The sequence below is a fragment of the Anas platyrhynchos genome, chromosome Z, assembly GCF_047663525.1.
Source record: "Anas platyrhynchos isolate ZD024472 breed Pekin duck chromosome Z, IASCAAS_PekinDuck_T2T, whole genome shotgun sequence".
Classification (NCBI taxonomy): domain Eukaryota; kingdom Metazoa; phylum Chordata; class Aves; order Anseriformes; family Anatidae; genus Anas; species Anas platyrhynchos.
This window is the reverse complement of record NC_092621.1, coordinates 37519277-37534726: the sequence shown is the minus strand read 5'-3', so window position 1 is coordinate 37534726 and position 15450 is coordinate 37519277. Positions and strand designations below refer to the sequence as shown.

The 15450-nt window shown below is 42.5% G+C and overlaps 1 protein-coding gene across 7 annotated transcripts in view; it reads left to right on the top strand.

Annotated features, from left to right (window-relative positions):
* The window catches only part of TJP2 (tight junction protein 2), a 65190-nt gene that overhangs the window by 12010 nt on the left and 37730 nt on the right, over window positions 1–15450 (top strand). For 6 of the 7 annotated variants that reach the window (XM_038171417.2, XM_038171422.2, XM_038171419.2 and 3 more), the window contains one exon: window positions 737–857. Coding sequence is in view for 2 of the 7 variants with exons in the window: in XM_038171418.2 (XP_038027346.1) it covers window positions 737–857 (121 nt within the window). In the remaining 5 variants the exon portion in view is untranslated. Of the gene's footprint in view, window positions 1–736; window positions 858–8452; window positions 8543–15450 lie in introns of those variants that run through there. The other variant, XM_072031586.1, reaches the window with a different exon arrangement.

The following is a 15450-nucleotide window of genomic DNA, read 5'->3' as shown; positions in this document are numbered from 1 at the left end:
AACCGCTGGCTTCTGTTTCTATTCCTGTCAAAAGTCTGCCCTTCACTGTAGTTAAACCAGTCATTTTTCAGTTCTCCTACACAGGATAATGAAGGGCTGTGAGGAGGGGTGGGGAGAGGTGGAGCCCTCTGACAGGAATGCTGAGTGGAAGCTGACACACAGCTTGCGCAGCAGAGGGGTAACGGAGGCCTGTTAAGCAGCCCTGAGAGGGGAAGGGGTAGACAATGAGATTGTAATTGGCAAGTGGAGCTGTAAAATTACCAACTGAAATAACTTGAGCATATGCATCGGTTTTTAGCTAGGTTATACTTAGAGTGCTGTTATTACTTTAGCTCTGTACAATCTTGTGTGAACAAAGCTATCGGGCTAAAGAATAAATCAAAACAAAAGGCCCAAATGCCTTAAGGAGAAGACAAGTGCAACATGGAAAATAAGCATGCTTCCTGTCTGTACCTTATTTAGCTTGCAAGAATGCATTTTTTCCTCGTATGCAGGCCTGTGTGGGCGCCTGATGGGGAACAGTGCTAGACTTGAACTGCATAGTGTTGCTGCAAGTGTAAAATGGATGGACGTCTCCTTTATTCGAGCACTGCTTCAACCTGACTGCCAGGGAAGCTCAAGCATGCCAGACTAACTGGGGAAATATATCCTCTTTATCTCAAGGACTTTAGCGTCACAGGCTTTCAGTCTGTTCTTTTGTGATTACACAAAACTAAAATGAGGCTTTGTTTTTCAGGGAGCACAGTGTGGCTTTGCCGTCTCCGTGCGAGTGGGACTGGGAGCAGAACTGCACCTCGCGCCCGGAGCATCTCGCAGCAAGTAGACCAAGACTCTCAAACAGCAGCATTCCTCACAAGGTAGTGGTCAAGTTACATCCGTTAGAACCAGTCATTACTTTGAAATGATGGATTCTTGTCATTCCCTGTCTGTCACGTTCATTCTTTCAGCTATGCTTTTAGAAGGTTTTATGAAGCAGTGCTCAGTAGAGTAAGTAATATATTGAAATCAGAACTAGTTCTTCTGGATTTCCGTAGCAACTTAGAACAAGCACACGCACACTTACTGAAAGCTTGATGATGTACCACAGGCCTCCAGAAGAGGAGAGACTTCTGCAATGAACTCAATATTGTGCTAAAGTTATGCAAATACTAATGCACAGGCCTGGACTAGTTCATCTCTTAGCTAAACATTGGTAAAGAATGGATTTAATCTATGGTGGTGTCTTCAGCAAATATAAATATTTAGCGTGGGTTTGGGAATAAATAAATTACTTTAAGCACAGAGGGTAATATTAATGGGAATTGCTTAGTGACTCAGTAGAGTCCTGGGAAACAGAATAGCCACACACAAAGAGAGTTGTTTTGCTGCATATTTTCTTACAGTACATCATTAAGGTAAATATAATCCTTTTGGCATCTTAACCTTACACTGGAAGCATTTTCTCAAGTGCTTCCAGAGAGAATATAAAATGCGTACTTAGTTTTTATGTGTCAGTCAAGCACGCTTGGCTTGTTTTTGTAAGTCATTAGCAGATGACAATTTTAAGAGAGCAAATGATATTTATGTTGGTTTTACGAAGCTAAAATTGACTTATCTTTCATTCTTGAGAGATGAGTAGCTATTGCTCCTTTAGTTACTTATTTGGAAATGTGGGTATTGATTGGTCTTCCTAATTTGTGATACACTTAAACTGACAGATGAGTGGCTTTGGTTAATGTTCTGGGAGTAAAGGGAGAGGATGCTGGTTAATAAGACTCTATAGACATGATAGAAAGACCAAACAAAAAAAGGAAAAAAAAAAAGCATAAGATGTTGGCATTATATAAAATAACAAACAAGCAAGCCCTGTTTCAACAGGGAGCTGTGTGGGGGAAAATATGATGTGAAAATGTCACTGAAGCGTGGATAGGCAGCAATGTTCTAGCTGGGTTCTCTAGCAGACTCTTTAGCACCGTTTCCTTGAAATGAAAAGCTTTCAAGTTGAATGGTACACTAGCCTTACAGCAGGGAATTTGGTACATGTAAGCCCAACTCTGAGCAGAATTCCAGAACAATTTATCCCCTATAAAAAGATGCTTCAGAGGTTGCATCCAGCCACCCAGCTTGTGAGCTTCCAGGAGTTACAGAATGGGCAAGCGAATGACTGGGGTGGCTGTGTCCATCTGCTTTCTCACTGATGGTTCTTCTCTCTCTTCTTCCCTGGACACTCAGTCTAGGGGGACTGATTTCAAGCTAATTCCAGTCTTTCCTGAAAAGCAACACCCAGAAAGTGGTCACGATACCTCAGTCTGTGTGCGACCTTGCTATTACTAAATAGGGCTGCAGAACTGCTTCGTTTCTTAACAAGCTCTTCAGCAGGAGGCTTGCCAGTATAAATAGGACAGGGAGAGGCAGAGCTTTGAAGCAGAGCTTTAGTTTAGTGCTCTAAAGAACAATCTTGGCTGAAGAGCTGCTGTCTGGAGCTTTGTTTTTTAAATTAACCTCTGTATCAGGAAAAAAAAAATGGACAAGAATTTTTAGAGTATGTTATGTCTTGTGCATTCTGATTATTTTTTTCTTGTTCTTAGTAAATGTAATGAGCTGTATGAGAAATGGATCTTTTCTTTACGGTGCTGTCTTAACTTGTGCCATAAGAATTGATTGCCACGGTAAAGTTTTTGATGTTGTAAGGGCTTGACTTTTAGTGAGGGAAGGCAGATAAATTACTAAAAGCAGAAGATTGTTTCACAGCTTTGCAAGGAGCAGTCAAGGAAAATGGAGGATAGAGGAAGGAAATGAGATGTAAGGAAAATGAATGTTCAAGAAGAATCTGGCCATGTGGTGCTTTCTGTGTAAAATGAGCAAGTTGAGGGCAAAGAAGAGAGATCCTTTTGAGGGTTGATATGCACTTTTGTATGATGTTTGAAGAGAAACACAGTGCATGTTTATGTGGTTTGACTTTGTTTAAACTACTTCGTTGTTTTGTTTTTCAGAATAACAGTACTAGCCTCTTAAATTTATAGAGGTCAAAGCGCATATACCAAAAGAAGTTGTTTTAATTTTGCTTACGCTACTGGTAAACTTATTATAAAGGATGAGAAGGAAGGTTTGAGATAGTCACTGCTAAATCCCTCCATCATGCTCTAGCATTATGTCACAGTATTTCATTTGCTTACCAGTATACTTCTCAACACACTGCTGCACAGTTTAAAACACTGCAAAGACAAAAATGTATTTAGCATAAACATGTTTAGGCTATATAGAGGCTATATTTCTTTATTCTCTCTGCTATCATTTTTGTTAGTGCCTCTTACCAAATGCCTTTGTTGTTTTGATTTTATTTGTCCTGTGAAAGGTCCTATGCATCTGTATACAAATTCACACTTTTTTTTTTCATTCACACTTTTTTTCAAAGATATAGCCACACAAAAGAAGCAGTGTCTTTTTACTATTTTTTTGCAAAATAAACCTCTGGAATCTTTGTGTGACATCTAATAGATTTGATGACCAAGATTTCAAAACCATTGAGAAAAAATACTGTATTTTATAGAAATTAACAGTTAGAAATGCTGTAGTGCTGTTCCTAGTCCTAGTTGTTGATCATGTAACAGATTTGTCACAGTACTCTTATCCCATTTTTGTGAACTTGAGCTTCATTAGCTTAGAATGATTCTGCATCTTACTCTAAGTCTTCACCAAAGTAATTTAAACTTTGTTGAATTGAAATTTCTAGGTTGCAAAATATCTATATTTGTATGTCTAGGTTGCAAAAAATAAAATCCCACATGAAGGTCAAAAGAGGTGGCTTAGTGAGCTGTGAATAATTTTGTACTGGTTATTACCTCAGAAAAATTACATGTGGCGCATGGGATACAATTTTAAGTTGGTCCATGTTTCTTACAAGAACACCTATGCTTTCTAAAATAATAGCCTCAGAGTTACTGCTTTGGAACATGGAGAGCACATATATTTCTGCATCCTTGCAGTAGACCAGTGATGGCCAATTGTCCTGACTCTACAAGCTGCATACCTTGTAGCTCCAACCTCTCCTGTTTGAGCTTTTACTCATTTTCTCCTGTCTTCCACCCACGTGCAATGTTAAGAAGCCCAGCTGCATCTCCTTGCACCCCTCTTACGGGTGCCAGTGGGCTGCTGCTCGCTGCCCCTGCAGCCGTCCTTTCTCCAGGCTGAACAAGCCCAGCTCTCACAGCCTTCAGCTGCAGGGTCAGTTCTCCAGCCCCACCATCTTGGTGGCACACCACTGGATTCACTCCTACACACAGTAACAAGTGCCAGGGCAGCATTTCTTGCAGCCTTCCTGTCCCTTCAAGACAGATTAAGATTACTGTGCCACTTGTGTGGTTTAACTGCAGTGTAGAGCTGTGTATTTGAACCACATGTATGTCCTGAGCAGGTAGAGAGTCAGAGGTCACCTACCTACACATCCTCTAATCCTGAAGGTTGAACCTGTTAGGGCCTAGCATGCTATATAAAGAAGCGAGCATAATTGGATTTATGAATCATTTAAGTAGGACTGGGCTGACTGATTTGTGTGATTTTGCAGACTGATGTCAAAAAGCAGTCTAAAGAGATTGGAAGGGGGAAAGGCTGTTTGGCAACACGGTATTTTTAGAAACTTCTACAGTGCCTTTCATTAAAAGATCATGAACACTTGCTTAAAAACAAAAGCAAAATTGATGACTGTGTTCAGACAGTTCAATAGCTGGACTAGGAACGTACATTCCCAGTGTCTCCTACTGAAAACAGTTCCCACTTCTTTCAGGGTGCTTGTTTGATATGCTGTCTAGCACTATTAAGTGTTGAACTCCGCTTACAAACAAATAGCTAAATATGTGTGATTGTCAGAGGGGCTGCTTAAAAGGCTTGATTAGGGGTGTGGAGAGGATGGGAAGGAAGGAGAGAACACCTATATCACAACACCCTAACCACTCACAGCTGCTGCAGGCAAATTGCTGAACAGCCTTGCTTGGTAGGCAGGAGTAACCGGGAGGCTGCTGCTTGTTTTAGATTTGCATCCTGTCATGTAATGGTAAATGGGTGTTCCCTCTGCTGATGGTAGAAGCAGCACAACCACCACATTCACAGTAAAATTAGATAATTTATGGAATACATCCTAGGTTTTACACGATGCAAGCTGCAGAAGCAATCTCTTTAAATTAGCGCTACACAGACTGTGGATTGAATCTGATCCTAGGCAAACAAAGTCTGCCTTGATTACTTAAGCTGAAAGTCTCAGTAGGAAAATGTGGTCATTAAAAGTTATTTCCACGCTTCTCACACAACTAATAATGATTACTCATTCCATGGAAGTTCATAGTAAACTCCGAACAACTGTGTAACATTTCATGAAACCCCTGGAATGTAATACTGCTTTTACAGTCATTGCACGTGCAGAATAGCTGGTCCTAAACACTGCTGAGGACAGAGCTGCACATTGTTAGCCTGATTCATGTAATCTTGACGTGGTATTGGTAACCAGCCATTACTTGCCATGAAACAGCATCCTTTCTAGGACTGACTTCAGTTGCACCTCAACATTCTCCTTGAAATAGAAGGAGTGAAAACTGAACGCAGCCCTGCCTCCAGACACTCGCTCTTGAGCATGCGGAGACCTGCATAGACAGAACAGACTGTCCTGCTGGGTCTCCGGCTCCTCTTCTGCTTGTGCTGCTGTCCCAAGCTAATTTTGGCTAGATTGCGCATATTCTGTGTAGTCACTCATGATTGATGGGACAGGGTCATGTAGACTTCAGTACAAATAGTCTGGAATAGAAGGTGTATCTAATTATACACTTAAAGATGTGCTTGCTTGAGCTATGTTTTAAGGTTTTTTTTCTTCCCTATAGCTTACAAGGGAAGAGAGTGTGGATGCTGTCCTCCAGTGGAATAGCTGTTAGGTAAATTGGGTGCCTCGAGCACCTGGTCTCCTTTTCCTGCCGTAGGAGTTCTGTAACTTGTGCCAGAGGAGTTGTCGCTGCAGCTCTTGTCACTGGTTGAACTGCTGTACTGTATCCCTCCATTTCTGGTTTTAGTGGCATCATCCTTCCCTCCTAAGGCCCAACTACATGCCCACTTCAGTAGGATAGCTCCATCCAAAGAAGAAAGCACCCAGGAAGGCCTTAAAGTCTTTTCTCTGTGGACTTATTGTAGGATGAATCGCTTGTAAATTGTGATTGTACTGATAGTCACATCAGTATGGGCATCTGGGCACTTGGCCAAGCTCTAGTGTGAGCCTGAGCATTAAGAGTCACTGCTCACTTTTTCAGGCTGTTACAGGACAATTTATCTGCCTATTGTGGTAGGGTGGCTGCTTTGTTTGAGAAAAGAAATAAAAAGGCAGAAAAAATTACATGTCCACTGTACTCCACTACTTACAGACAAATGTAAGAGATATTCTTAAAAATGTAAGAGATATTCTTAAAAGCCCAAATGAATTGTTTTCCATCTGTTATTGCAGGAAATTGAATGGAGACAAACTGATAGGCCCTTCCCAGGTGATGATTTGTGGTAAGGGATTAAAAACAAGTCTGTTTTGCCTGCATAACTGTGGTCGGTTCCTGCATTTGTGTTGCACTTACCTCAGGCTAGCTAAGTGTGTTAACTATGGTGGCAGCCTTGCAGCTCAGGGAAGTGAAGTCTGATAACCTCACTGTTAATGTTAACACCATGTGGCTTTGATAGTCACAAAACATGATAAAAGGAGGCTTTAGGCCAAGCCATGGCTTTTGCATGTAGTGAGAAGTAATCCTCCTTGGTCTTGTCATGGGACAGGCTTACATTGCTCTGCCTGCACTCCAAGGGGGCTGTGCTGAGAGGGGGAGCTGGCAGAACTGGCTCTTCATCCCCTGCCAGAGCCTGTGTGGAGAGAGGCAGTTGCAGGAGGCTGGTGCCCCACTTTTTGCTGCCGTGAACTTGATATGTGTGTGTTAAGAGAATGCGTTAGTGATCTAGTGGCTTCTCCTTTCCCTGTCTCACTTTGTGCCTGTCAACTGCTTTCATTGAAAAAAAACACATTACCATTAGGCTAAAAATATACTTGCTTTTAAAATTGTCTACTTATTTGCAGAAAAATCCTACTGTATTCTATCAAAGCAAAAACTAGCCCGTATAATTGTCGTCATGTCCAGTAATTTCCGGGAGGTGTGTACTGGGTAGTGGCTTTCCCTGCTGAAGCAGTGGCATAATGTCCTATGCTGATACTGCCAGCCTGTGCTAGCTTTTTAGAAAGCTGTCTTCAATTTCAGAGATGGGCAAAAGTGCCTTGCCCTGCTGCATCTCACGAAGATGTTCTTGAGGCCAGATGCTGTTCTCATATCTTGCTCTACAGAACCCCATTTATCTGAGGAGACTGGCCTCTGTGCTTCATTTTCCTAGTGACCTTGATGTTTGCACATATACTAGACTGTTCATACTTCAACAGAAGTTGGGTGGTGTCAGTTACTTGTAAAACTTGAGGGTAGGAACCAAATGAAAGAAGAGCCAACTTCATGCTTTGGCATTTTCCTGCCTTTTTCCTTCCAAATTTGAGGGTAGGCCACACAAAGTAACATGCTGTTTGCATTCTTTTTTTAAAGTGTTGGCTTAAGAAAGATCTTCCCTGATGGTTGGTCCTCCTTAATTTCTTCCTTCCAAGAGTTGATTCAAGTATTGACTCATCCACCCAAAATAATGCAGCCCCAGGAAGACAGTAGCACTGGGAAAAGAATCCGTGTCTGTGAATACAACAGTGCGGCTGAACTTCTGCCAGTCTTCTACTTTTTAGTGCCCAGTCATTTCTGCAAGCCCTTGAGAATACTGTTACCTCAAGAGCATGCTTTTTTTTTTTTTAATGTAATAATGGCCTCAAAAACAACACAGTCAATTCAGGCTCTGAATTAACTGCAGCACTGCTGCATTTGGGACAGATACAGAAAGTTAGGTGATGGGAGGGCACCTGGTGGATGCTGTGGGGTTGAGGATATCAGCGGGTGGGGGGGGGGGAGGGCTTTCTTTCAGGAAGCATATGGACCGAAAAGGTAGAAGTGATGGGCTACTTCGTGTTTGGTAAGGCAGAGCTGTGAGTGCCATCCAAAAGCTTTGCACTACTTCCAGAAATCCCACCCAGGCTTGGACCCAGGACATCTCTGGTTTATCCCGTGACACGCATCAGCTACTGGCAGCTGCCAAGGGCAAGAAGACAAGAAATATTTTTGTAGAGGGAGAATAACAATTCTTTTCATCCCAGGAAGAATGACAATGTCTCTTCGCCTCCCTGGGGCCTCCACAGGCCGGATTGGCCGGCGGCTGAGGGCGGCCGGACCCCGGCGGTACAAAGTCTCTCTGTGGCGGGCTCCTCAGTGCCGGCTTTGTCTGTGCTGGGCTCTGGCCACCCCCGCCACCACCTCCCCTCAGCTCCCTCCAGCCCTTCCCGGCGGGGGTGTGCAGGGTGGTGGGCTCGGCCATTATCGCCTGTGGCAGCGGGTGGCCCGGCCATGTCACCATGGGAGCGACGCAGGGCTCTGCCGGGAGAGAGCCACGCGGGCCGGCGGCAGGGGAGGAGCAGGTCGGTAGCCTCCCCTCGCCCACCGCGTGCATAACGGGTGCAGCGGGTGTTCATAGCTCCTAACGTGGGCCCCAGCGTCCCGCTTAGCAGCATACGTGCAGCCGACGTGGAGGACTTGCGCAGGGTGGGCTGGAGGATCGCTGGGTCACTCTGCACCCAAGCTGGCCAGCTGAGGCTGAGAGACCGTGGAAATCGCGTTTTCTGTGTTGTTTTTTTTTCCACGCACCCCCAGTTAAATCGGAGCTGGGAGGCTCAGGCCGGTGAGCAGAAGCAAAGAGCATTGAGGGCATGGCTGTGTGTGGCTTGGCTGGCGTGGGGTGCTGCCTTCTTCCTCGCACCATGGGAGGGCAAGGGCAGAACTTTGTCTCAAACGTTGGTTGTGCTCAGGGGGCGCGGGTCACCGCTTTAACCAAAAATAATCCTGCTTCTGTGGAGAAGCAAACTCCACGGTGTAAAACAAATTAATCTTTTCTCCCTCTCCTGAGACCCTACTAATAGTCTTTATGTGGCTGTGTGCTTTAGTGGGAAAACATGCTTTCTGACACCTGTCTTGTCAGGGAAGCATTTGGTATGGTTGTGAAGCACCTGAGTGTGGTGGAGGCCGCCTGGTGGGATGGCAGACCTGGTGTGGTGTGCGGGCAGAAGCAGAGCTTGTCTGTGGTTTGCCCACCATACACATACATTCATTCTTCTAAAATGTGAGTGGAAACTATGGTAAACAACACATTTTTTTTGTGGCTTCTGGTACAATTAGTACTGTAAGTATACTGCTTGTGTATGGTGTTTCTCTGTGTTAACTGTAACAGGTGCTAGGTGGGATATGGGTATTTATTAGCCTGGAGTGAACTAACTGTTAATACTTTGTGTGTTTGTTTGGGGAACGAAAGTCCTACAGAAAGGATTACCCAGTCAGTCTGGGTAACCATCCCACTCCTATTCCACCCATCTTGTTCCGTGGTCTTCCTCATCTGCTGTGTTTATCCATTTTACATCTTCTGAATCCATCTTGTTGGCTCTTTGATGTGGTTCCTGTGGTGTTTGAGTACTTCTGTTGCTGCAGTGCATCTAATAAGCAGCTGTGTGCTGGTGGTTCTGTTGAGAGAAATTTGGCATTAAATACCCATGACAGTGGGTTTTGGTGACTTGCTTTGCAGGAGTCTTGCAAGAACAGGGTTGAAGCATGTTGACCTGAGGTGAGTGGAGAGGCTGACACTGCACAGTTACCACCTGAGCTATGGTGGAGTTCTGCTTTTACAGACAAACACCTTAGAGGGCTATTGTTTAAATCATACTCACCGTCAATTTATTTAAGTGAATACTTTAAAAATGCAATTGTTCCCAAAGTGGAAGACTTGTGGTGTATTTAGGCACAGGGTGGGTTGGTAGACTGTGTTGCCAGTCTTTCTCCTTACCTCCAAATGGCCGGTGCTTTTTGGATCTGATTCTGTCAATGTTGGGTGGCGGGGTGGGGGTGGGAATCTGTAAGCCCTTAAGAGTTTGGAATTCATCTGTTTTGGCTGTGAATTCAGTGGCAGCGTCTATATTAGCAAAAAAGGGAGCTCTGGCTGATTTCTCCTTCCTATTATTGTTAGAGATTGTGAAAGAGCTAAAGTTTCTTAAGTGTACTGAACGTTGGTGGGGGAAAAACTGTAAGTGTGGCTCCTCTAGTGATTATAATCTTTATGGTTATTGAAGTCCATGATTCTGCTTCTTTTATAAAGACAACATTTTTTTCATTATTTTAGAGAAGACAGAAAAAATGATCTAGCGAGATACTACAGCTGTGACGTCTAGTTTCTGCTATATTTTTTTAACGAGGCTATTCCAACAATATAAAGTTTGAGGCTTTATTTCTAGGAATTCTGTTTTTCACAGCTTATGGTTATTAAAAAGGTAAGGCACATGCAGATTTAACTGACACTTGAAACATTTTTAAAGAATTCTTTGCGTAGTAGAAAGTTACAGTGTTTTCTTGGGAAGCTAATGCCATTGATGCTGCAGAACTCTTTTATGAATGAAGTGAGCTGTATATGGCTTACAAGCCAAATAACATAGTGGAATTCAAGGCTGTGTTTAAAATGCAAATGAACTTAAAATCATTTTGTATTTTAAACCTGTATTTGGAATATATTTCTTGTCATCAAAATGCAGAACTTGACAAGAACTTTGTGTGATCCAGGCTGATCACAGACTGGGACTCCAAGTAGCTGCCTTAAGGCAGAATTATATTCCCAAACACATCTTAAATGGAATGTACAATGGAAACTAATACATATATGCAATTACATTTGATGCTATGCAAGAATAAGGTATCATCTAACTTCCTTAACGGTGAGGGAGATGCCTTCATGAACCCTCCAGGCACCTCTATCCAGTAACTTAAAACTACAATGAAGATGAAAATGCTCCTTAAAGGCCTGCACTGGTAGCAGTTAATTTGGCAGGCAGATGATTGTCAGCAGTTTTCCAGGTGTGTGTGTTTGTGCCTTCTGTCATGTCCTGTGAAGCAGAGAGCAGTATCTTTTTACATATACTGCTGGTGGAGTCTCTAGATTTGATTAACAGTGCTTCATGTTTTCACCACTGAATTTGCAATAAATGATTATTTTTTAAAGAAACAAAGCACAGCAGCAAAAAAAAAAAAAAGCTTTGCAAAACCACAGCTCTGATCTAACAGCTTCCTTATATACCTACAAGAAATGATACACCTATTACTTATTTATGATTTACTGAAGTATCTATTCAGCCTGCCATGTCTTTCCTTTGCACATGCATACCTCATAGATGATAAGAAAGCATTTCAAGATGCTTGCTCCGTAGGATATGTAGCCCATATGAGCTTTTTCTAGAGAATGCAGTATGTCCAGATAGACTGTCATTCCAGGCTTCGCAAACAGAGCTCTCAGAGACAAACTGTTGGCCTTTGAGCTACAGAGCTTGCTGCCAAGGTCAGCGCTTGGCACCAATTGCACTTATTTCTGCATCCCAGCACTGCACGAATCTGCTGGATAATGTGCGTTTCTTCTAGTGGCCCGGGCTGAGGGTTCCTCTGTACAGTGTTGCAGAGGCTTTTTGAAGAGTTGCAGGACAGAATGAGTAACAGTTTACTTTATCAATTGGTTTGTTTTCCTACGTAATTTTAAGTAGAAAGGGTGGTCAGTGGTTTTGGTTCTTCTGCTGAAAGAGTTGCGTGGGAACGTTTTTAAACAACCAGAGTGGCAGTAGCATAGCTGATTGGTAATGTGTGTGCACGTGTTCCTTAGAGGGTGCCATCAGAACTCCTATTTCTGTGTATGTCTGTACTAGCATTGTTTTGCTTGGGGGCCTGTGTGGTGGTCAGGGTTTGGCTGTAAATTTTCATTTTCCAGCGCTTCACATTTCCTGAAAATGTTTTGCTGTTCAGCATCAAAGGGGGTGATGTTGTTCCTGACCCTGCCCTTTAGCAGGAACTCCCCTTCAGTTGCTGACCAGCTTGACAAACACTTGTGTGTGCTTTTTCTCAGCGTGGCTGGTGTACTACAGTAGGTCAGGCTGCAAAAGGCCTGGGGTCAAACTTTTAACACAGAGTGTTGACTGCAGATGGATGCCTGCTGGCATTTCCAAAAGCTATCCTTTGGCAATTGCACTCCCCTACTAATTTGTGGACAGTGCCCAGTGAACTTCAAGTACAAGGATATAGAAAATGGAGGAAGAAGGTGGGGACTTTTTCTGTCAACGTGCCTCGGACACACTTGCCAAGCTCCTGATGAAATGTGGAAAAACCCTGTACCAGGGTACTGTTGGTACATCAGCCTTTGCTGTCCCTTGGGTGTATGAGAAATATTTATAATCTGGCCTGATACATGGGGATGCTTTGAGTGCACGGTTTGTCGTTTTCTGTGTAGCTCTTAATTTGACAGGTTATTATGATGCCATTTTAACAGTATTGTGGTGTTAAACTATGGGATTGCACTCATTACATTTCATTTACCAGCTTCCCACCTCTTGTAATAATTTGACTCCATTTTCCATTCTTTTCCAAGTTTTCTTTAGCTGCTTTACTGTGTAGAAGCTGGTGAATACTTTCCCAATGTCTTCTGCTGCAGTAAGGATGGACTTAAAAGTCATGGGTCACAATGATTTGAAAATGAATTTAATTCTTCTTGCCTTCTTATAAGGCTTGTTTGCCCATCGACAGGTATGTAACTTTTTTTTTCTTAAGAGGGGAGGAGTCAGAACACTTCATCATAGTTTGCTCCTGTTTGTAGTGTCAGAAAATCCTTGAGTGTAAAATGTTCTTTTTTGTGGATCAAACTACAAGAAGAAAACACTCTGTTCTGAATCGTGGTTGAGAATAAAGTTGCTGCTGAACCAAGCTTTGCTCTAGGCAATAACTCCATGGAAGCATTTCTTGATCCCAGAGATTCTGAGCCATGAGATTTCCTTTTAGCCACATGCGCAGAAGGACTTTTTTCTCTTTCCCAGTTCTTTCAAAGCCTTGTGTGATTTATGAAGGAGACTAGTAGTTGTGAAAGGGGGAATAAAATTTGCTCTGTCACTCAGCTGATTCAGTTCTGGTCAGTTTATCCTTCGTGCACTTCAGCATGCAGTTCAGTGGAAATGACACCGTTTTGTAGGGGTGAGACAGTTTGGCTTCACTTAACGTTTGGAGAGATGCCTGAAGTTCCTTACGTTGACGTTGCATGCATGAGAAGTGTTGACTGGGCAGAAAGACTGCATCAAGGGTTGTAGTTTCAAATTGTTCTGCTGGCATCCTTTCAAGTGAAGCAAGAATGGCTGCAGATAAACTCAGATTAGCGCTATGGGAACAGATCAGCCAAGTGGAAGTTACTTGCTTGATACCAAAGAAAAAAGGGGTGGTTGACTTCAGTCCACACTCTTCCTCCCTCCTCACCCTCCTCCTGTGATTGATTGACTACTGTCATGAAATTACTCCGATGGTATTTTACATAAGCTGGGAGGGTTCAAATGTTCTTTATGTCAATGTGTTTGGGTGTTAGCAGAGTCATGTGCTAGTCCATAACTGCATGTTGCATTTCAGCTTCACATCCTCCCTTGCCAAAGGACTGGGGAGAAGGAATGGAAAACACTTGAAATTTTTCCATCTTCATCTTCCTTTCTCTTGCTTTCTTATCTTAAAGTATTCTGTGAGTGTGATCAGGTATGTGTAATGCAATTTTGTATGGGATAATAGGTTGCTGGTGGAATTGGCCCAGAAATATGTAGAGCTGAGGGGAGTATTTATGCTTAGTTTTATTGTTCGAAAAAGCAATTATAGTCCTCAGGAGGCCCTGAGGAGGAAACTTTGCTGTGAGCAAAGGGATTCTGAATGTGGTTTGCTAAGCAGGTGCATCTGGCTGAACTTATTATCTCATGGTAATTGACGCATTGGGACGAAACTGAGATATTTTTGTTTGCTTGTTCCTCTTCCAGGTATACTGGGAGGAGTCTCAGTGTGAGATTTACAACCCTTCAAGTGCAATCCTAGGTGTCACTGTATGGATGTCAGGAAAAAATGCTGAACCCCTTTTGCAACAGATTTGCATCTTATGTTGGATATGACCAAGATATGTTAAAGTTTGAGAGAACTTCAGCAATGTTTTCTGGCGTGGCTGAGTAAGCTGTTGAGACATCTTGAGAGGGAGAGGTGGGTTGCTTAAGACTTCGGGGGCAGGAGTGAGGTGGCAGAAGGAAAGGAAGGAGGAGAGGTTTGAGCACTGGGACTAGAAAACAACTGTAGAAATTCTTTGAGAGCTGGAATATCAGAGAAGTGGGAATCTGCTTTAAGACAAGGCCAACAGAATGATCGATAGTTTTGCTGTGTGGTGATTAAGAAATTTAGTGGCTCTGTAAGAGCTGGCTAAGAAACAAGATATACAAGCCATTGTGGTATTTATCTGAATGATACTGAAAATACAACTTCACTCAAAACTACTACATTAATCTTACAGTGATTTGAGATTTTTTGAATTGTCAATTTTTAACATTTTTTAACAAGTCTGAATTGTATTCTTAGTATTATGGGCATTCAAATGAAGTTGCAGCTTTTTTTTTTTTTAATCTACCTTGTGTGATAGTGACCTTCTCTTACATTTATGTTGTGGTAGTAGTAGGATGTAGTCTTAAAGTTCAATATACCATCAAAACTTCTGTACTATACAGAACCTTATTCAAGTTTATTTCTGCCAGACAAGAAAAGAAAGCTAATGTAGCCGTATATAATTGTACTGCCACAGGAACGCTTCAACAAAAGCAAAATGCTTGTAAGAATATGGTGTATCACTTTCATATTAATAGTTAGAACAAAGGAAACTAGAAAACTTAACAGGGAAAGAAAATCTAATGTGGTTTGGGACTGAGCTCAAGAGCTAACAATTGTACAATTGTTTGAATTGTCTCGCATTATGACTGGATAATTAAATATAAATGCTGACCTGATTGGATTGTATCCCAGCAATGCATCGATCTTTTAAAAAACAAGTTACATGAAGCAGCGGGGCAATAACCAGGTTGTTTTTCTCAAATTTGGGAGTTTTATTGGATAACTAATGACATTCGTGCAATCAGAGTCTATCAGGGTCATGGAATAGCAGAAACACATTTTTGCAGCAGTAGTTGCTCGATGCTAGAATTGGTTGCTTCTAGGCCTTGACTTCCTGTTCTGACATGGGTGCCAGGAGGAGAAGCATTCAGAAACAATAGCAGTAGAAGGTGCAGCACTGAAGTCGAGTAAGAACTGGAAATTGTATCCATCCACAGGATGGATATATTTGGTTTTTGTTTCTTTCAAATTTTTAAGATGCAAGTGTAAAATGTATGCTTTGGCTGCACAGAGTGGCTGATTCTGAAGTGGGACACTGGAGTAATAGCAGCTGTACTTACATTTTTCAGATAAGCTAATAAAAAGA